The following is a 21137-nucleotide window of genomic DNA, read 5'->3' as shown; positions in this document are numbered from 1 at the left end:
ACAATTTGTTATTTATTTCATTTCATTTCGTTTCATTTTATCTATCAAGCAACAATTCTAAACATTAGCTGCTTCCAGCTTCTCAAATATGAGGACTTGCTGTTGTATGAGTGTATGCATATATGTGAATCTGTACTTCCCCAGTAGAGGAGGCTGTGCGTTCTCCACGCTTCAACTGGAGCATCTCCTGGCCTCCCTCTAGTAGCTACTGGGTTAACCCCTCAGTAGTACATCTGTGTCCAGCCTTCACAATCCCCCCCCCACCCCCCCCCTCCTCTTCTCTCCAGGGACACGTTACAGCAAACAGTCCCCAACCTCCCAAATCCCTCAGGGGAGGATCCATTCACGCCCAGAGGGATGCAGGCTGCAGGCCAGTGGAGAGTTAGCAATAACCACTAAGCACAGTAAACACTGTAGCTTTACACTCTGTGAACACATCCAGAGGCATCAGTAGTGTGCTGGCTGTGTACACTATCTGGTTCAAGTGATGTCACAGGGGGCAGTGGATTTAAGTAGGTTTTAGTTTGACGCTAATCCCCTTGTGGTGAACACTGTGGACGAGAGGACTGTCCCTGCCAATGGCGTACATCAACCCCATTGGATTAGTGCGTCTCGTCCCCTCCTCCATTCTGCCGGCATTGTCCGGCATGTGTTTTTACCCCGATTTCTTGAACCTCAGTCTTAGTTTGGAAAGTAAGCCTGATGCCCAGCACAAGCATGAACCCTGCTGTTGAGTGGAGTAGAGCCTCGTCCTAAAGGTGTGTTTTTTTTTTTCTCTCTGCGTGTGTGTGTGTGTGTGTGTGTGTGTGTGTATTCTTTCTATGTGTTTACCATGTTGTGCCTCTCTCTCCATGGATTTCTAATGTTTCCAGGGCTGAATTATTTAGATGGCTGCCAGCAGGGAGCTACATGATAGCACAAACTTAAAGGGCAGGGGAGGGGGGCTCTTCAACTGCAGATCAGGTAAAGGGTGCTTCACCTTTTCCCCTCTCCTCTTTACTCCTCCCTCTTTGATGGAGGTGAGTGTAACTGGAGAGTCGAAACACAACACCCAGGTCTATTTTACACTTTTATAGCTGTCCCCTTTATTGTCTTCACCGATGCCTAACTCAAGTGAGCAGTCGCATTTCGGTGGCTCTCTGGGCCAGCGTGGTCCTGAATGGACTGAAGGCCAGAACGACGGTGCCGCGAGTCGCTGTCACTACTGTGGCGTCATTGCGAGACGTAGGAATTCTTTGGCGCTGGGCGGGGGAGACGGTGAAGTGTGGTTTCACCATCACCCAGATCTTGGTGAGAAACAGGATCCAGTCCTCCAGTCCTCCCTGTACAGGCAGATCCAGCAACATGGCCAGCAGCTACTGAGGAAGAACTCTGTGCCCGATTTGAGCAGCAACCTCTACCTCAGGCAAGTGATGGCAGGCCGGGCCTCTGCACCACTTCAGGATTATTACCAGGCTGATGCTCCCCTATCTAGTCAGCCACCTGAAGAGTCTAGGTTTTATAGGGATAACCAGCACCTGCTCACCAGATCAGCCTCGCATTATGGGCCCAGCGCTGGGGGGGGGAGGCCTACATGGGATCAAGGACAAGCCAGGGCCACACCTTCTGTGTTTGCCTCTGTTTCTACACCTACCCTTCCGCCTCCTCCCCCTCCCCCTCCTCCCCCGCCTCCTCCGCCACCTCCTCCCCCTCCCGTTCATGAGCTGAGCCGTTTGTACAAGGAAACTCTGGGATCTAAGATGATCCCAGACGTCCAGCGTATTGGTGGCAGCTCTCCTTGTCCTGCCGTGTACGGGGTTCAGCCCCCTCTTCCTATTTACGCTACCGAGCCACCATCTCTCTCTGCTCGCCAAGCTTATAATAATATCAACAGCTTGTCCCTGGACCCCCGCCAGCCAGCTGCCACCAGTTCAGTGGTGGACCCAGCTTCTCAGGGAATGGACGGAGCTCTCCCAAGGGCGTATGGAGCTGTTGCTTCCCAGAGGCTGCCTTATGACCCAAACTATGACCCCAGCTCAGCCATGGTGGCTGCCACAGCTGGAATGACCTCCAACATGCCTCCTCACCATCCCAGTGCTGCAGACCCCAAAAGGATGGTGGACCCTGCCTTCTTGGCTTTCTTGCGAGCTGAGGGCTTGGCTGAGAGCACTATCACGCTCCTGCTGCAACATGGCTTTGACTCCTCCGCCATGCTGGGGATGATGGAGGACCACGATGTCCGCTCTGTGGCTCCTAACTTGGCCCAGGCCCGTGTCCTGTCACGTGTGGTGCTTGGTTGCAAGACAGGTGGGACAGCAACACGTACCCGATCCAACAGCTTCACTCATCGCAATGACCTCTACATGCAGCCACAGGGCTTGAGCATGGACCCCAACCTGATGCAGCAACCCCCTACCACCATCCAAACTGTGTCACCCAGGATGGGTGAGTTTCTTGGAAGAAGACCCAGCAGCGCACCATCCCAACACCTTTTGGAGACCACCACCTATCCAGGAGCACGGCCCCTGGCAACTGGAGCTTTCCCAGTCAGCCCTGGAGGATATAGCAATGCTGTGACTCAGGGAAGACCCTTCTCCTTGTACAATGCCCACACCGGCCTTGCCATGTCTGCTCTTGGACAACAGCCTCCACCAGCCCCAGGCACCCCTGGAGCGGCGCCCAAAACCTTCTCTGGTTCCTACTCCCCCATGGAGCTGATGAAGAGAGCCCCCAACCTTCCCCCAGCATCGCCAGTAGCGGCATCAAGCCCCCTACACAGCCCTCAACTTCTCCGGAAAGGGATCAATGCTGCTCCTGAGAGTACCATTGTTCCCGTCTCTTCTTCCTCCACTCTCCAAGCGCAGAACCTTAACAACACCAAGATGGTAGGACGCCGCACTGGTCCACCTGTCATAGTCTCAACCATGGCCACCACACCTGACACAAGTAAAGTTAAACCTCACCTTTCTCACTCATTTCTTCAACCCCTCTCCCTTTATTCTCTGTCCTTGTGTCACTCAAACCTTTCTAATGAGTGCTGTCAATTTGTGTTCTATAGGTATTGATAGTAATCTTGTTTCCTAAATATGTTTTGTAATAGATTACATGCATAGTAAGATTTAATTCTGTAGTCAGTTTTATTCAGATGAAATATAAGATTTATTTTTGGCATAGTTAAAAAGATCAGACAGTCTTTTTGAATGGAGGAGTAGCATGTATGATGCATCTGACAAGTTAAGCAGCTTTGCTCTGAGAGGTCTTTTTTTTTTTTTTTAAATTACGCAACTATTTATACATGTATTGCAACAGAGTTGTGTCATTTGCCGGAGGGAATCCTGTCTCATCACCAACTTGAAACATTTCTTATGAGCAGCACTCCAGTTATCGAGGTCAACATTTTTCGGTCTTTTTCTTTCACTTACTGTAGTTTATTGGTCAGTCGTTTTGAAGTGTGGTTTTGAGTTTGTTTTTTGTAGCTCCACCTAGATATTTCACGTTGTCTCGTTCTTGGTTTGTTCGCTAGTTGTGGTGGATATTTAGTAATAAACATTGGCGAGCACTGCAAACAATTTGACAAAAACCCCTTGTCAAGTACAGGATGGTATGTATACGTTTAACATTTTTATACATGACTGAGTTAGTAAATGTCAAACACACATAAACATCCGGCTCGTCTCTTGTACATAAAAAAAATATTTCCTTGATGCAGAGTTGCTGTCATTCTATTTTACACTGTACTCTCTCTTAATCAGGGGCTTAACTGCCTCAAATCCAATTACACTAATTGGATATATTGTTGTATAGACTATAATAGGTAAATGTTTTTATAGACACCCTGTTGTCTGTTTGTAATTCTGGTTGCATTACAGTAAAGCTGTAAAGTTGTTCATTTATTTGTTTGTTCGCTGTATCTATATATCAGACAGTAGGTACGTGGAACAGAAATTTCCTCCCTACTTGTTCAAACTAAAAGGTTATTTGAAAATAAATGTCCTGTTCTCTGTGCTGTTTTCACTTGCTTGCCAAAATTTTCCAAAAATCTTGCGGTTGAAGCATTAAATGGGAGATGAAGATGATGAACAATCAATTTACACATTTATAGAGAGAGCCATGAAAGAAATTATGTGCTTCACCTTTGAAGGTCTTGTAAATGTGCTGCTGTAAACAACTACGACAAGACCAAACTTGTCTTTTTTTTTGTTTGTTTTCTACAATGTTGTTTTCATATTAACCACATATTCCTGTGAATATATTTGTTGTTCATCTTCAGTGACCTCGCAGAACACATAATTATGTAGATTTTTTTTTTTTGCAGAACTTGTTTGTCTCATACGAGGTTAATACAAGTAGTGTGGCAGCTTTTTATGTTCTGTTTACCATGAATTCTCCAGAGTGGTATCATCGCGGCTTATTTTTGTACATAAAGGACTTCATTCCTCCTTTTAACAAGTTGATATATTTCCCTGCTGATGAGAGCTGATGAGCTTAGGGAAGAATTACATCTTTTAACCTTGCTTTCAGCCAGTAACCCTGTATCCTGCCTGCCTCTCTAATGGGTCTGTGGGCTGCTGCACTTGTTATAGAGTAATGACTTTTATGAAGTGGCTTCCCATGTGTTGTCAAGGAAATAAGAAGCGAGGTGTGAGATCCAGAGGAGGGGGGAAGGAGCCATGGGGGAAGCAGGGGTGGGAAGTCCCTTTTTCAAGCTTGATGCAAATATACACTGTTTTCGAAAGTCACAATAGCCATTTGCCCCCCCCACCCCCTCCCACAAATACACTTTTAGCACAACAAACTAATTTGCATGTAGCTGACATTTGTTGCTTCAGTAACTTCATCTGATAATGGGCAGCCCTTGCTGACGATCGCATACTTCTTAATTGTGTGTTGCTAGGCAACGTAGGTTTTCGGTGGTAATCAGAGATAGATAATCTTCACATTTAAGGAAAGGGGAAAAGTGAAGCCCTGCATGCGGTGTTGCACATTTATTTTGTGCACTTATTACCCTTTTTTTTGAGTACCCATTTGCAGTTCGGAGCTGGAGAAAATTGAGTGAAAATAATAAGATGTTGCTGGGCACTTAATGAAAACATTTCTCTTACTTACTTTCCCTCTCTCTCTCTCTCTCTCTTTTTCTGAGCAGTGTACATCTCAAGAGATTGCTTCTCATTTTTTTGTGCAAAGGCTCTTGTACACTAGTGAAGAGCCTCTCTTATTGCATGCATGGTGTTTTATGTTCAAACATGCATATTGATGAAAGGTTGACACGCTATTCCTTTTGCACGTACTGAATAAATTGGTAGCTCTTCCAATACAAACCAGTCTTCTTTTTATCATCTTACATCAAAGTGTATATTTGCGCATAGTCGTCGAAGGCGTCCACATTTCCATGTTGTTGAATTCTTATTTATTCTCAAAGCAGAGTTTTGAAAGCAAAGACGTGAAGGTGTAAATGTAAAAAGGTGCAGGTGGGAGGGCCCTGCTGGTGTACTCCTCTCCGCTGGGCGCTGTGTTGGTTGGCTAAAGCCGTAAGTAGTGTTAATAATGGCATTAAACGGTTGAGTCGAGCTTAGTTGCAACAGTTCCCCTTCCAACCAAAGTAGGGAGAGCTCCTTGCAGCGCTCGCATTGGCCATGGAGTTGTCTGTCAGTGGCATCCCACAGAGCGGCACAGGTGGGTAAACCAAACTTCAATGTCACGTGAGGCGGAATAGCCACCCTGCTTGCTACTAGAGACGTAATTGGCTTGTAGCCTGCATTGTGTGCGTGCTCAGTAGATTAACTAAGGTGGACATTTGCATGTTGCAACACACGCCGGCACGTGGTTTCCTTGTGGAGATAATCCACAGAACATCTTCAGCTGTACTTTTCTAGGCTGGAGAATTAGGAAGGCTGTGTGGGGATGGTGGTGATGTGTTTGGGGGGGGGGGGGAGGGGCTTGTAGCTTACACAATGGAGGGGGAACAGAAATTGGCAACAGTCCCTTGTAGCCATATGGGATATGTCAGTTGACATATTCACCTGTATAAGTCTGTTCTCATGGTGACACTGCCCAGGTTGTATTCGTTGCTTCCTGAGAGGTTAGGCAAAACATGGCAGATCCTTTTTTTTTTTTTTTTTTTTTTTTTTTCCCTCTCTTTGACAGGAAGCCATCACTGTTGCGGCTGACAGTTATGTAACCTTCCAGTGCATGGCTCCCGTGGGGGCCTGAATGGGATTTTAATTTCCCTGCCTGAATTTGGAAGGACATCCACGAGGATGCATGCCTAATGTGCTCTCAGCTGTCCTTGGCTAAACTGCTTTGTTCAGGTGTCTGACATTGATTTCAGTGTGCACTTCTGCCTGTTTTCCACTGGCTAATCGGAAAGAAAACATTCCCTGTGTGTCGGTGTGGCCTTAGACTTTGTTTCTGGACTTGCCTGTATTTTTTGTGTGTGTGTATCAGAGACAAGGCAGTGTCCTTCTTCCTGTGCAGTTTTGATTGTGTGAGGGCAAAGTGCTTCAATTTAGGACACATCTCCAAAGTTTTTGTGTCTTTTAATATATGGATGACTCACAATGACTGCTCCCCCCCCCCCCCCCCCCCCCCCCCCACTATACTATCACACATACACACAGACCCCAGATGTCATGTCCCTCTCTCAGCAGCAGGAAGTGTTTGTGTTCATCTGAGGCCAGCTGGATGTGACAGAGCTGACAGCAGGACATGAGGACAAGACCTTAAGTTTCCTTTATCTGTCTCTTTCTTCCTTTGAACTGCCCCTTTATGTTGTTTGTATCCTGAATGTCATTGGTTTGACTCTTCTCCAGCACATAGGATTTGAAATTAAACCATGAGTAAGAGTTTTAAATGCTGACTCTCAGCTCGAAGGGTGTTTTCACTTCAATAGTGGGTGAACAGTGTAGGACTCATGGCCCTTGTTATATATATATTCCCCCAATTTTAGAACAATGTGGCAGGACAATGATCCTGAACATAAAGACAATGAAACTAAGGAGTTTTTAATGGCCAGAGAGTCTATTATCTGACCTCAAAAGTTATCTGACCTCAATCCAACTGTTTCTGACAGTGGGTTATAGACTTCAGACAGTCATTGACTTCTTATCAAATGTCAATTATGATGACTTTAAACTTCCCCAATTATCTTTTGTCACCTAAAATCGTTGGATTGTATATAAAAAATGGCTACAGGTCCTACACAGTTCATCTGATATGGATATAAACGCTCCCATAAAAAAGCTGAAAGTCAGCACTTTAACAGTCATTTTTTTAATCTAAAATCCAATGTGCTGGAGTACAGAGCCAACACAACACACAATGTATCACTATCTTAATACTTCCTGACTGCGCTGTATATTGATCCCTTCCTTACTTGTTGTTGTTGATGCAGTAATGGGTTATTGTAGAGGGCCAAAGGCTTATGTTACCTGTCTGGGAATAGGCTGAGAATTAGAGTGGGGGAAATCCTACTGGCCATCTGTGTGTGTGTGTGTGTGACTGCTAGCATGGATATGTGTGTGTTTGTGTGTGCGAATGTTACTATACAGGCATCACGTGTCAGTGGGAGTCTGTGTCATCCTCACTAATCCCACTGATATGAATGAGTGGAGACAGACAGGAGGTTTTGGCTCACATGTTATCGGCCGGGCGTTATTACAGGGAATGTAACTGTATAATAGTCGGTCTCCGCTGCTCTTAGTATTAATATTGTGTGTGTGCATGCAGATGAGCAGCGTAAGAGTTGTAGCCCTTCGTTTACATAGCCCCCAGGTTTAGAGGACAGAATATGATCAGACAAGTTAACAAAAACTCGCATCATATTTAATATTTGGTCTCGGTTTTGCTGTCAGTGACTGTTTTGAAATCTCTGAACCACAGATATCAGCAAACACTCAGTTCCCTTGTTGCGGGTTTTTTGTGCCCTCAGTCTGGTCTTCAGCAAGTGAAACAAATTATCAGCTAAGATGAGATCATGAGACTGTCTTGGTCTGTCACTCCACTGTGTGGCCATTAAAAAAAAAACTTAATGGACGCCTTGTCTGTATGTTTAGGGTCATTGTTCTGGTGCATTGTCCAAAAAAACACCATGAGTCTGTTTGCACCATGTGTGCGTAAACACTCTTCAAATTAAAGAAGAGTTGTGTGCAATGAGCGTAAATCCAAAACTATGAAAAACTTTCTTCCTGCGTCGTATATCCTCTGTAAAGACCGTGCTGTTAAATGGTCACTATTCACCTCTAGATTCTCTCAGTCTTATCTGTGCACAGTCCTTCTGTCATGTGTCTCCAGTTTCCCGAGAACCTGGTAAATATTACATGAACTATCTGCTGCTCCATCTCCACTCAGCCTCTGTATTGTTTGTGTCCCTGGGGAAATATGGCCAGGAAAATATTTTTTTCCACTGCAGTAGTTTTTTCTCAGAAAAAAAAAAAAAAAAACAAGTGAAAGAGAAAAAAAAAAAAAGTGTTGTCGAGCCCCATCGCCTCTCACTCGCCACCCCTCACCCCTCCCTTGCTCTTTTCTCATGGTTGATCTTTCCAAACCATCGGTTGCGTTCACAGAGGGATTAATGGTTTCTGCGAAGCCAGCCAACCCATGGAGGGAACGGAGCCTTCGAGCGAATGAGGAACAGCTGGTCTCCCCCTGCTTGTGACAGCTTGAGTGTTTGAGTTTGTGTGTGTGCACGTTAGTGGCAGCTGACCTCTGCGCAGGGTCAGAAGTACCGTTCCCCCGTCCAAAATCGGGCCTAAAGTCTGGACCGAGACATTTTACTCTCAGCTACTGTAGCAGCTGCTATTGTCTAATATTGATTGATACTGTCAGTGGGTCTTGACTTTTCATTCAATCATATAGGTTTTTAATTATTTGTGGGTCATATCATAAGCAAGTTTCCATTAGTTTGCTATGGACAACTTTTGTGAAGCTAAAATTCTGAAGAACTAGTAAGTGCAGATCCTTAAAATGATTTTATTTCATAAATCTAGATTCACACTGAAGGATCTGAAACATAATTTAACTTTTTTTTTTTTTTTGAATTTGAGATTTGAAACAGCCCCAAAATGCACTGGAAAAAAAATCTTAAATTCAAATTGAAGGAAGGAGCTGCTACTTATGAATTTTTTAGTCAAATATTTCAGATTGCATAGTGATGACTGGAGGCCAGCTGATTGGAATTTAGCTGCCGTCACACTGGTCCCCGCATGCTCCTCCACAGGCCTAAAGGTCACTGCTAAGCGCTAACGGGGAGATGAGAAGTGTGTGTGTGTGTGTGTTTGTGTGTTTACGTGCCTGAGTGAGTGTTTGTGTGTGTGTGTGTGTGACATATTATGAGTTGTGAGAAGAATCTTCCGGCTATTTCGGGGGAGATTGCATTATCATGTTTATTCTACCATTCTCCCCATCCCTTGGCTGTTTTGTTTACAGGATTGGTACGATGTGTGTTCACTGCTTACGCCGAAAGAATGGCAGCACTTTGATATAATCTCCCCAATTATCTGTCGTCAATTCTGCTGTATATTATTCCTCTCTGCGCGGCAGCTGGGGAGGAGATTGGTTTTGTGCATATCGAACGGCAACAGCTGCATCCACTAAAACAGACAACTACCTCAGCACACCTCCCCAGTCTGGCTTTTTTTTTTTTTTTTTTTTTTTGTCTCCCTCCCCCTCTTTCTCTCTCACTCAGTGGTGGGCAGGTCACCCTGAATTATTCATCAGTGTGAAATGAAAAAGCTCATGGATATTGAATATCCCTTCTGAAGTGGTGGCCAACCTTGTGTTTTTTTTTTTTTTTCTTTCTTTCTTTCTCTTCTTCTTTTTTTTTTTTTTTGCCGCTGAAAAGAGTAAAGAGCGGCAGATCTCATTGCCAGGGTATTTCAAAGGTTAACCGATTACTTTACCTCACGCACATATTTACTTTCTTCATGGTCTGTGGCCAGAGAAGAGGGGGCGGGTGGAGGGAGACGGGGAAAACAGAGAGGATGAAGAAAAAAAAGATTGAAGAAGAGAGGAGATGAAAAGAAAGTGGAACAGTCATCTTTGTTCCTGTGGATATTTTTCTCCTGGATGAACTTGTTCCTCTGACCACCACAGTTGGGCTACCTCGTTGTGCAGCAGCAGCAGCTGATTCGCTAACCTTTCTTTTCGTGCGTTGTGAGGCTTGTTCCTCCCTGGAACCAGTGCGCCTGTGGTCGGTTGCGGTCGTCCCGATCGACCGGTTGTCGTCCCCCCACCCCCCCCTCACATGAGGCCCACTGTGTTCGTCCATTGTCCTCCTGCCTAGTCTTTTGTCCTGCGGTTTGATCTGCGGCTCGCACTGCAAATCAATGCTACTGGTTGCCATTCATTCAGCTCAGCAGCCAACAAACACAGCGGGGACTCTCAGAACATGTCCCATGTGAAAACATATAAAATGAGCAGCAGGGATTAAGGGGAGAAATTCTTGATGCTGCTGAGCTCTTTTTTTTTTTTTGTTTTATTACATCTTAAGGACATTTTTGCCATAATTGGAATATTTCTGCCTCCACCATTTGCTAGCATTAGTGTTTTTATTTACCTAACAAGCTATCTGAATGCAGTTTCCTTGAAGGACAAATACTTAAAAGAGCCTCCTGTATGCCAGAGAGCACATGCTAAGATATTAATAAAATAAATAAAAACTACTCAAGAGGCGAGCCCCCTCCTCCTCTGTGTTGTATGTTGTACATGCTAATAGGACATGGAGTGTTTTATTCATTCAATAATATCTAAGAGAACAGCACAGCGCTGACCCTGCGTCGCACTCATCGGCCATTATGGTTACCACTACCCTGTACCCTTTTCAGTCATTACAGTCCATTTTCCTCCATTCCCAATTTCTACTGCAGCATAGACAATTACCCAGGAATCCTTTTAAGAGTATTCCCAAGCCGTACAAAGACCAAATGCGCCTGCAGGAAGCAGCCAGGGGTTTAACTGGCTAACCTTTTCCAAAACTATTCTTAACAGAGTCGTAATGACTGACAATTGGAGTTGGGAGTGCTATTTTATTTTCCTATGAATAAAACAAGTCGAATTATTTGTCTTCCAGGAAACGTCTTTTTTTAAGGTCTGCATTCCTTTTTCGCTTATTTGAGAACATCCTGTTACATGAAGGTAATTGCACTTCAGCTTTAGTGAAACGCATCGGCCGATGACATACAGGAAGTGGGGCGGCGACGGTGTAGCTCGGAGGTGTCAGGTGTCCCAGGTGTCGTATCGTGTGACCGGTTACAGTGAGTTTGGGAGGGAAGGGGGGGGTATGATGAGTCATCGGGAAGGGGTCTTTGCTACCGGAGGAAGTGTGAAATATCATCTGCCGCGGTGTAGAGAGGTGGATGCGAGAGGTGTGTGGGAGTTTCCAGAGGGTGAGGGAGATGAAGAGACGAGGGGGGGGATTTTTGATGATGAAAATAGCTGTAACTCTTAAGCAAAGTGAGCTTTAAAAGGCTGTAAGTGGACACCTTATAGTATCTGATGGCTGACTCCTGGTTGACAAGACCTCGCGACCCTGGTGTATTTATCGTAATGGAGCACAGCTGGGCTACAGCTTTGATGGGTTAATAGCCATGTGACAGCTTCAGGGGGGGAAAAGCAGGAGGTATTTTGTGTGTGTGTGTGTATGGTGTGCGTTTTATTTACTCGTGCAAGCAGGGGCCACACTTGGGAGGGTGGGACTCTCTCTGCTGCATCTCCACTCTCTCTCTGCCAGGCCAGATGGCTCCTGTCACTGAAAGAGGAGGAGGAGCGATGGAAGGAAAAAGGGGGGGAGAAGGAGGGAGTTACGAGTCGCCCTTAACAGCGCCAGAGTGGCCCGTCCCCAGAGCCACCACATCTGGAGACCACCTGCAGCTGGCTCAACCCGCTTCCTCCATCCTCGTCCCTTCCCCTCTTGCACACGTTCACTCTCTCAATCTGTTTTTCCAAAAAAAAGGGGGGGAGGAGGTGGAGGTGGAGGCGGTGGCAGTGGCGTGTTTGGTCAGGCTCTGATTTGTGCCCATATTTCAGCAACTTTAGCGTGTCTCTGTTGTGGGAGGAGGAGGAGGCACAGGAGGGAGCGAGTGAAAGAAGGATGGGAGGAGGAGGCAGCGGTGGCATGAAAGCGTAGCAAAATATCATTTTATTTTATGACTGCACCAGCCTCAGACATTTGTGGCTTTTGTATTTGTTATATTTCTTTTTTTATTCCTCCCCAAGTAAAAAGGCAGTGAGAATGTTCGCTTTTCTTCCCCTCGCTGTTGCTGCAACTGATCCAGAGGCCACAGGGGGGCTGTTCCTGCCTAGAAAATAAAGCCTGCCTGCCCTCCTTGGCTCCCCCCAAATAAAATACACTCATTTGCATTCCCATGCTATAATTTAGCCCTCCTCTCTCTCTCTCTCTCTCTCTCTCTCGCTTTCTCTTTCACTATCTCTCTGTCCCTCATCCCTACATCTTTTCAGCCCTGGTCCTTGCGGTTCCGCAGGGAATGGATCGTGCGAGAGGAAGAGAGGCGGGGAGGCAGAGAAAACAAAAGCAGAGAGGCAGTGTTGACTCAGGGTTGTTATCTGGACCGCTGTTAAGGGGGTGGGGGCTCTTGTGTGTGTGTGTGTGTGTGTGTGTGTGTGTCTGCGTGCATGTCTGGAGGCTGGGGGGGGGGGGGTTATTTATCCTGGCTGCTGCAGCCACGGCAGGTGCGTCTCAGTGGATAAACCTGGGCCTCCTAAATAAATATTCACCACGGGGAAATTAACTTGGCGTCACCAAAAACTACATTACTACCGCTCTCTTTTCCTCCCTCTCTCTTTCCCGCCTCTTTTCATACAGAGAATGTCCCTCCAGTCCACTGAGGATCAGCCATCTTGCTCCCAAATCCCAAAAAGAAGTGTCACTGAGTACAAAGGACAAGAATAATCTCCGAGGATTTATGGCTGTTTTTTATGGAGAAAAAGGGGATGAACCTGTTATCTGTGTGTATCTATGTTATACAGACACTGTATGTTAAGAGGAGCAACTCCCCTGATATTTCGGTGGGATACACTCGCAGTTTGTTTCCTCGGAGGTTTTAGCTCTCAGACTAAGTTGCTGAGCAAACAAACATGACCTTTGGCTATGATTACATTGCATCATTCATTCCCTGCGCATGAGGTGTGGAGTGGGTAGAAATTGTTGGCTGTCTTATTAACATCTAAGTGCGTGTCTGTTTTAATAACAACAAAAAAATAAGGATGTTTGAAGGGTTTTTTGCCTTTAAATTAAAGGGTTGTTTCACCCAAATTACCAAAAAAATTAACATTTTCTCATTTTCTCCTATTTATATGTAGTCATGCAGATATCTGCTCCTGTTACTTCTTTAGGGCTGCAATTATTTTTTAAATGATTGATTAATTAATTATTTTTTCAATTAAACGATTAGTTGTTTGGTCTTAAAAAGAAAGTGTTCTCATGTAAGAAGCTGGAACCAGAGAATTAAAAAAAAAAAAAGACTCAAAACGATTAATCGATTGTCAAAATAGATAATGATAAGTTTTCTGTTGATCGATTAATTGACTTTGTTGTTGCAGCTGTAAACTTCTGCCCCCACTCCAATACTATGGAGGTTACTCCACAAAAGACAGTGTCAGCAGTACTCATACAGGAGCTACTGGTTCTCAGTAGAAGTGAGTTCCAATGAAAACTATTCACTATAAAGTCTCTCAACACTTTTACGAGACAGATAACTTAAAGTCAGAGCAGATCAAACCAAAACTCTCTGCATATATATGGAAAATACCACCAAGGTAAATGATAAAATGTGATTTGAGTCTGTTAAAGCTGACAGGGGTATTCTCTAGGGCACAGCTGGACCCCCCGCTGACCCGAGTCCAGCATCTGTAACGGACCCCCTGAACCTCTGGTCATAATGTGGTGTCAGCCGAAGGCTCGTCCTCAGGCGGGCAGGTTGGCCAGCTCTACCATTCGCTTTCTTAAAATCCCTTTAAGTGCTTTAGCGGGATTTAACAGACCTCTACATCCAGCCTCCTCTCAGCAGCCAAGAGTCAGTGCTTACAGGAAAAGGACGCTTACAGTATAATTAGGTTGGTTAAAGAAGAGGGCTCCCTCTCAACGGTAAATCCACACAGACTGTAAGCAGGCTCGGGCCATTTGTTGGGTCTTCTAGAGCGTGACCACTGCTCTTGATGTGGCTCACTGTGCTAAAGGTCAGGGCTTTAAGGAGTCATGCAGCGGGAAGGCGATGGAAGTGTTTCCTCTGAACTCTGAATTCTTTAACTCTGAATTTGAAATTAAAAATGTAAATTATTCTTAGAAAGAAGAAAAACTTCACTTTGTCTCTTTTGCCTATAAATCTGGATCTGTAGTAGAGTCAAGCCTCATAATTTTTTAATTCTTACAGATTTTTTACTTTTTTGTGAAGAAAAATATTTTGCTTAAAAAGAGCAGATACATTAGGTGTAAATATATTTTATGTTCTCATGCACCCTAAAGCACCCAAATATAATTTTTTCCTCTAAGAAAAGTCTGACCACTGTCATTTACAGTAAATGATGACAGCTCAGTGAATCATGATGTAATGGGAAAAAGATTACAGAAGACAGGAGAAAACAAATGTGGAGACTATAATCTTGTCTTATTGCAGGTATACATGCGTGCACTAGTTTGTGCATCAGGTTGTGCAGGGCGCAAATACACATGCTCAAAGGTGAGGTTGTGGCTTTGCTTTATAGCAACAGTGGCTGGGGGGCGAACAGATGTAGCCTTCAGCGCTGGTTTAGAACAAAGTCTGGCTGCTCCCCCATCTGAAAGAGGAAGTGTGTGTTTGTGCGTGGGGGTGGGGGGGGTGGGGGGTGGGGGTGGAGGGGAGGACCTGCTGTGCCAATCAGTTCTCATTAGTGTTTACTCACCCCCTTCAAACGTGTAATGACATGCCCGTCAACTGCTGGAGTCAGGAACGTAATGCTGTCTGTTTGCACCAGGCCTGTGGCTGCACAAAACGTATCCCCTCCATCCAACTACGTCTCCCACTGAGACCTGCATCTTTCTGGACATGTCAGCTTCCGGGTGCAAGAAACTTATCAGTCCCCCCCAGTAATCTGCAGCCTTGCTATCACAAGAATTGGTGCAAATGAAACCTAACCTCACGAAATTTGCAAGATTTTACAATTATTTTACCTTGATGTATTGCAAAATAACAAATTAATAGTGTTTCCCCTAGGTTGAGTGCTTTGGGGCGGGAGCAAAACTTGGGAGAGACTCAGCAGCCAGACATTTCTCTGTTCTGTTTAGGAACGGCTGAGATTGACACTAAATTGAGAATAGCTTGTCTACCTTAAAGGTCAGTCACTAACTCCTGGGTAACCCCCTTTACTTTTCCAGTAATTGGAGAAACAACAGATGAGACTTTTCTTGGTGTTGAGAAGCTGCAGCATTTATTAACTGACACACTGCTGCCTGTACTGTACCTTTACTGCCAGATTGACAACTTATTGCTAACCTGTTCCTCTGCTCCGCTCGCAGTCACTGTCACTTTTCTGCCTCTCGCCCTCTCACACTCGCTACACACACATATTGCTCACTTCCCTGTTCCTTAAAGCAGCTATGCTAACAGTACTTTTCACATAGGTGTCCTTTGAAGAATGAAGAGAGGGAGGATTCTGGGATTTGATGCATCGGTTAATGACTCAAGACATTTCCACGATAACGTAGGGTGTTATCATGCTCACACAGTGTGCGAGGGGAAATCATTAGTAGCCCATTGATATTAATGATGGCGTGAAATTTTAGCAGCGGTGCTCATAATTCTGCTGCAGAATGAATATAGGGGAAACACTGATTTGAGGCTGCAGTAAAAACCCCCAAAAACTTTCAAAATGATACCTGTGGACCGAGCTGCTGTGATCAGATATAATCTTTAAGAGCTTACGTCGCAGCTCAATACTATTTGGCCTTTTGACCTGTGGAGTTGGCAGTCATCAGTGTCCATTCATGAAAGCTCTGGTGTTCTCCGATACACCCTGCCTTTCTTTTTCTTCTTAATATATCCCCAACCTCGCAGAGTGGCTCTGTCTTTTGAGAAGCTGTGATCTGCCACGTTCCATATTAACATATTGCTGTAAGTCAGCCTCTTCCCCCCCCCCCGCACATCCTCTAATGTTATTGAAGAGAGAAAGATCAGAGGGGCAGCCGTATCCCCACACTCCATCAAGAGTGTGTGTGTGTGTGTGTGTGTGTGTGTGTGTCTGGCCGGCTGGCAGGAAGTGGGGGCTGCTGCCTTTGATGGTCACACTCCCTCAGATGTGTCATTGCTACAGACGGCGGCTCGGCTGACACACCGTGTCTCCGCTTGTTGGGCTTTCACTGCTGAGAAACAACAGCCCTGATAGTCACCTAAACACACACACACATACACAAAAAAAAAAAAAACACACACACATGAAGTAGATACACACAATTATTCTGCACAAAGAAGAAAAGTGGCTTCACACTGGGATGGACACATCCACCCACCCTCTGAGCCAAAAACTGCTCGGGCCGTTCCACCTTTCCACTTTACTGTCAGTGATAATCGGTTTTGGCGTGTGACCGTGCCGGGCTCTTTGTCTTTTGGTCGCGCCTGTCATGCAGCCGGTGAGGTGTGTGTGTGTGTGTGTGTGTGTGCATTTATGTGTATGTGCGTCGCTGTGCTCTGGCAACGCTGCAGAGTTGCAGGGAGGCTCCGGTTACATTGTTATTCTAAACAGGGTGTTTTCAGCCGCTCGTCCTCACAGTCATTCAGCAGAGCGATCTGTCAGTTCGCTCCCCTCCCTCCTCTTCCCTCCAGGGACCAAACTGTGAACTTAACACACTCAGCTCTGATGACTTCCCTGATGGTGCGAAAAACAGCCAACTCTACAGCTGTAATGTTATTACTGGAGTGACTTGAATGTTGCATTGTTCTTCTGGTTTAAAGTGCGTGTGTGTGCATATGTGTTTCAGTGTGTGTATTGGATATTCTGAGTGTGGGGAGGGGAGTGTGAGTCTGTATGTCACTATTCCAGTCTCTTCCCGGTAACCCGCAAAAATGCCAGGGTGGGGTGAGGTTGTGATTTAGTATGTGTGTGTGTGTGTGTGTGTGTGTGTGTGTGTGGTGATTCGAGGTGAGGAGGAGGAGGAGGGGGGGGGGGGGGTTGTTGAGGTCTAGATGAAAGTGGAAAAGCAGAGGAAACCAAATAATCGGGAGGGAGAGGGAGGTGAGAGTATGAGCAAACGAAAGCAAGAGAGAGTGTGTGTGTGTGTGTGTGAGTGTGTGTGTGTGAGTGAGGGGGGAAAAAAAGGGGGCAGGCGTTCTTAAAACACAGTGGAGTCCAGATCAGAAATAAAACATAAAAAAGGGGAGAAGAAAAAGGAGGAGGAGGGAAAAAAGGGAGGAGGGATTGTGCTCGAGTGTGTTATGTGTGCGGATCCTATGAAGTGATCGCAGCCGGGGAGTAAATTGTGCGAGCCCAGAGAGCTCAGCTCCGCATGTTCGAGCTGGCACTTTTGATTTAGACAGATTTTTTTTTTTTTTCCTGCCGCGAGATCTTTTTTCTGCCCCTCCTGGTTTATTATCAGCTAAGACAAAGGCAGGAGAAAAGAGCTAAAGAGAGAGAGAGAGAGAGAGACATAGAGAGAGAGAGAGAGAGAAATGCACAGTGAATAGATGTTGCGCAGCTGACAGCAGAGGAAGCGGCAGAGAGAGTTTCCAGCCATCGCGCTCCCAGACCGCAGCCTTTTCTTCCTGGGAGATTAAAAAAAAAAAAAGGACAAAAGCGTCTTCCCCCCGCCTTCTCCAACCCGCTACCATCCGATCACCAGCCTGCACATCGCTGTGTGCGTGTGTGCGCGCGTGTGTGCGTGTGTGCACATAAGGACGCCGCGGGTCTATGGTGCTTTTCTCCCAGCCCTCAAAGGCATGGACTGAAGATGATGCAGCCGGGGGCTTAGTTAGAGCGCGCTCTGCAAAAACCCCTTCCCCTCGCCAACAGGGCCAGACCAAGACGAGCAACTCCGGGGGAGGGGGGAAGGGGGGGTTGAAGGAGTGAAGGAGGAGGAGGAGGAGGAGGAGGAGGAGAAGAAGAAGAAGAAGAGGGGGGGTACCCTCCTTGGATTATTGCGGAAGGTTTTCCACTTCCCTTTTTTGTGTTTTTTTTGCTATTTTTCCCTCTCCGCTCGCCTTCTGTTTTTGCTGCGATGTGTAGTTTTTAAGCCGAAGAATGTGGAGACAACATTTTCCAGGCAAGCAGCATGTTTCCCGTTTTCTTTTCTGGATGTCTAATAAAGTCTGGCATGTGGGAGGTGGGAGGGAGGTAGCTGGATGGGGAGGGATGGAGATGGAGGGGTGGGGAGGGGGGGTGTGGATAAGAGGAGGGGAGAAGGAGAGCGTGTGTGTGTGTGTGTGTGTGTGGGTGTGTGCATGTGTGTGTTGTGCGGTCAGTAAAGGCAGGCAAGTAGTCCAACAGTGTTGTCATTTCGAGGTCCGCCCGTCCTGTGCCGCTGCACTTTGCTTCATGTTTTCGCTTCCTCTGTGGTTTCGGGCTCCGAGCGCAGCTCCGTAGCTCAGGGCAACACCGAAGAATAAAAGAGCGGGAAAAAGAGAGAGGGAGAGAGAGAGAGAGGGGAGGGGACAGGAGCTCCAGCATGGTTGTGCCATGGATGCTGTTGACACCCGCTTTTGTCCCGTGGTGGGGTGTGGGCCCGGCCCACCCAGTCACACAGAGGGTACCATTTAAAACAGGCGTGCGCTCATTTTCTTGGCAGGGGATGGATTGGTGTGGCGGGCAGCCGGGTGGTGACAGGGGTGGGGCACTGGCAGCGCAGGACAAGTGGCCTTTGTGTGCTACTTTTGGGGAAGTGAACGGAGGGAAGGGCAGGGAGAAGGCTGCCAACAAAGGGTGCTTATACCCACCCACCCCCTCCACCACCACCTCCTTCACCCCCTCTCTTCACCCACTAGAACTCATGCAGTGACCTCGCGCTGTCACAGGCAGATGAAGGGTCCGTGTGTGTGTTTATGGCAGGTTGTGTGTGTGAGAGGGAGGAAAGTAGTAAATGAGTAATTCAGCGTCAGTAAACCAGAAGTACAGACTCTGGCAAAGTTCCATATGAGAAGGGAGGAAACTCCAGCAAGGGAAACAAAGTGTTGTTTGACCCAACTGCACATCTGTGCATTATGCCAAGCTTCTCCGTTACTCCACAGTCAAGCTCCTGGCAGTCATCCAAGGTTGTGTGTGTGGGTTTCTATTCATTTGTTGCCACATCCATGCAAGTGCATTCCTGTTTTGTCCATGTTTTAGTGCAGATCTGACTTTGCTTTTGCAACTTGTGCCTGAGCACAGTTTGCACACACACACACACACTTTGCACACAGACTGAGCTTTGAAAGCATTTTTATCAAATCTGAATCCAGTATCCAATCTGCTTTGTGAATCAGAATCCTTTTAAATCCTGTATTGAACCTATGTAGTTTTTGGTGCAGCCCTACATACTTTTGCACACTCTCTTTTTCTCAGGCTACTTTTTCTCAATACTGGAGGCCACAATTCAGCGCTGTTAAGTTGATGAGCTGAAATTTCTGATGTTAATGGTTTACCTGGTAAATCGAGACTACTGACATAATGACGCAATCAGCGAGATGACTAGAGAAAAGCCACCACTCTTTCTACTGCTGAACTGCAAAATCACATAATTTACTTGCATATGTAGAGTGAATGTTTTTTTTTCAGAGAGCAAGCCAAGTTGTAGTTTGGCCTTTGGGCAAGTTACTTGGAGAATTATCGTTAATTAGCTATAGCTGATATCATCTACTGCCAGCGACTGCAAAAAATGGCGTTCAGTGCCGGTTAAATATGAGAGACCTGGCACTTGAATGTTTTGTACAATGTTCTTTAATTCTATTAGAAATTTGTTAGTGAATTCAGCTATTTTGTCAATCTGGGACCAGATCCAAACTCATCCCTACACACAATGCACAGGCCATATCATAACCCCACTAGCCCTTCATGGGCATGTGCTCCTCCATCCGCACACAGCCTCCTTCTGTTTTGATGGGCTGCCTTTGTCAGCCAGGGAGGGCCTGTGGATTATGTTTCAGCACAGTGCTGCTCAGGGTGGCACAGTAAATGGCCGCAACTGTTGGCGGTCAGCAGCAGCAACCCCCACCCAACCTTGTTGTCAAGAAGGAGCCACCTGCAAACAGCGGCTTGGGGTTGCTAGGTAACCAGTGGTAGCAGATGATGATAGTATGATGGAGAGCTTGTCTGGTCTCCCATTACCGCTAAAGTGGACTTCTCTTCTCTCTTGTCTTCGCTCTTTTCTTCTGTGTTTTTTTTTTCTTTTTCCTCCTTTTGTGACCACAACACAACTGCGTTACTCTCTTCCTTTCTGGTCCCTCTTCCCCTCATGGAGGCAACATAACACCAGCAGCAGAGGCCAGCGGTAGGAAGAGAGTCCCAGCTCCCTTCACCACATAATGGAAACTCTGGCCTCATCTCCCGGTGCGCCACTCTGCTGCGTCCCGCTGCCAGACTCTGACTAAGTGTTGCTGGCTCAGGCACTGCAGCCTCCAGCCCAGGCTGAGTTCGGGTTCCACAAGTATTTGTCTACAGGAATGATTAGAATTAAAGTACTGATGACTGAGAGAGAGAGATTGGGCAAGAGAAGTATGATCTCATAAAAGCTAGTAATCTACATCAAGTGGTTATAAGCCTTTTCACTGGAGACCTAGATTTCCAAAATAATTTTCTTTGTGACCCAGTTCCCATTTTTGACGACTGTTGTGCGTTCTGATTGAGAAAAATGGGCTGTTTTTAGACTGCTAACTGAGCTCAACACCTTTTATTACAGGGACTTGAAAAGATTTTAGTAACATAATGGCTAGCACTTGCCAAGATACTCATTTTGTTGAATAATTTCAAGGCCTTTTTTCTTCATGAAACCCACCTGATAAACCTCTCTAAGCTTTTAGGAAGTAGAGAAGGTTCCTTTAGAAATTACCATTTGGTACTTTTATTCTTCTACAACATAGCTATCATACCAGTATGATTTAAAGTCATACTTGTGTTGCTAAAGATGATACATATAATAAATCTATAGAACAAACATATTAGAAAGTTATGTCGTTAGGAGTGTAATAATTAGTGTCAAGTACAGAGAG

General features: G+C 45.9%; 1 protein-coding gene across 9 annotated transcripts in view; it reads left to right on the top strand.

Annotated features, from left to right (window-relative positions):
* Positions 1–21137, top strand: part of LOC122971944 (C-terminal-binding protein 2) — a 106994-nt gene that overhangs the window by 59408 nt on the left and 26449 nt on the right. For 2 of the 9 annotated variants that reach the window (XM_044338705.1, XM_044338706.1), the window contains exon 1: positions 1101–2925. The exons of 5 other annotated variants lie outside the window; for them this stretch is intronic. In XM_044338705.1, coding sequence (XP_044194640.1) covers positions 1101–2925 — 1825 coding nt within the window. Of the gene's footprint in view, positions 1–1100; positions 2926–5597; positions 5653–18064; positions 18221–21137 lie in introns of those variants that run through there. 2 more of the 9 variants (XM_044338711.1, XM_044338712.1) reach the window with 2 other exon arrangements.

The sequence above is a fragment of the Thunnus albacares genome, chromosome 20 (assembly GCF_914725855.1).
Source record: "Thunnus albacares chromosome 20, fThuAlb1.1, whole genome shotgun sequence".
NCBI lineage: Eukaryota > Metazoa > Chordata > Actinopteri > Scombriformes > Scombridae > Thunnus > Thunnus albacares.
The sequence above is the reverse complement of the archived record's forward strand: the minus strand, read 5'-3'. Positions and strand labels throughout refer to the sequence as shown.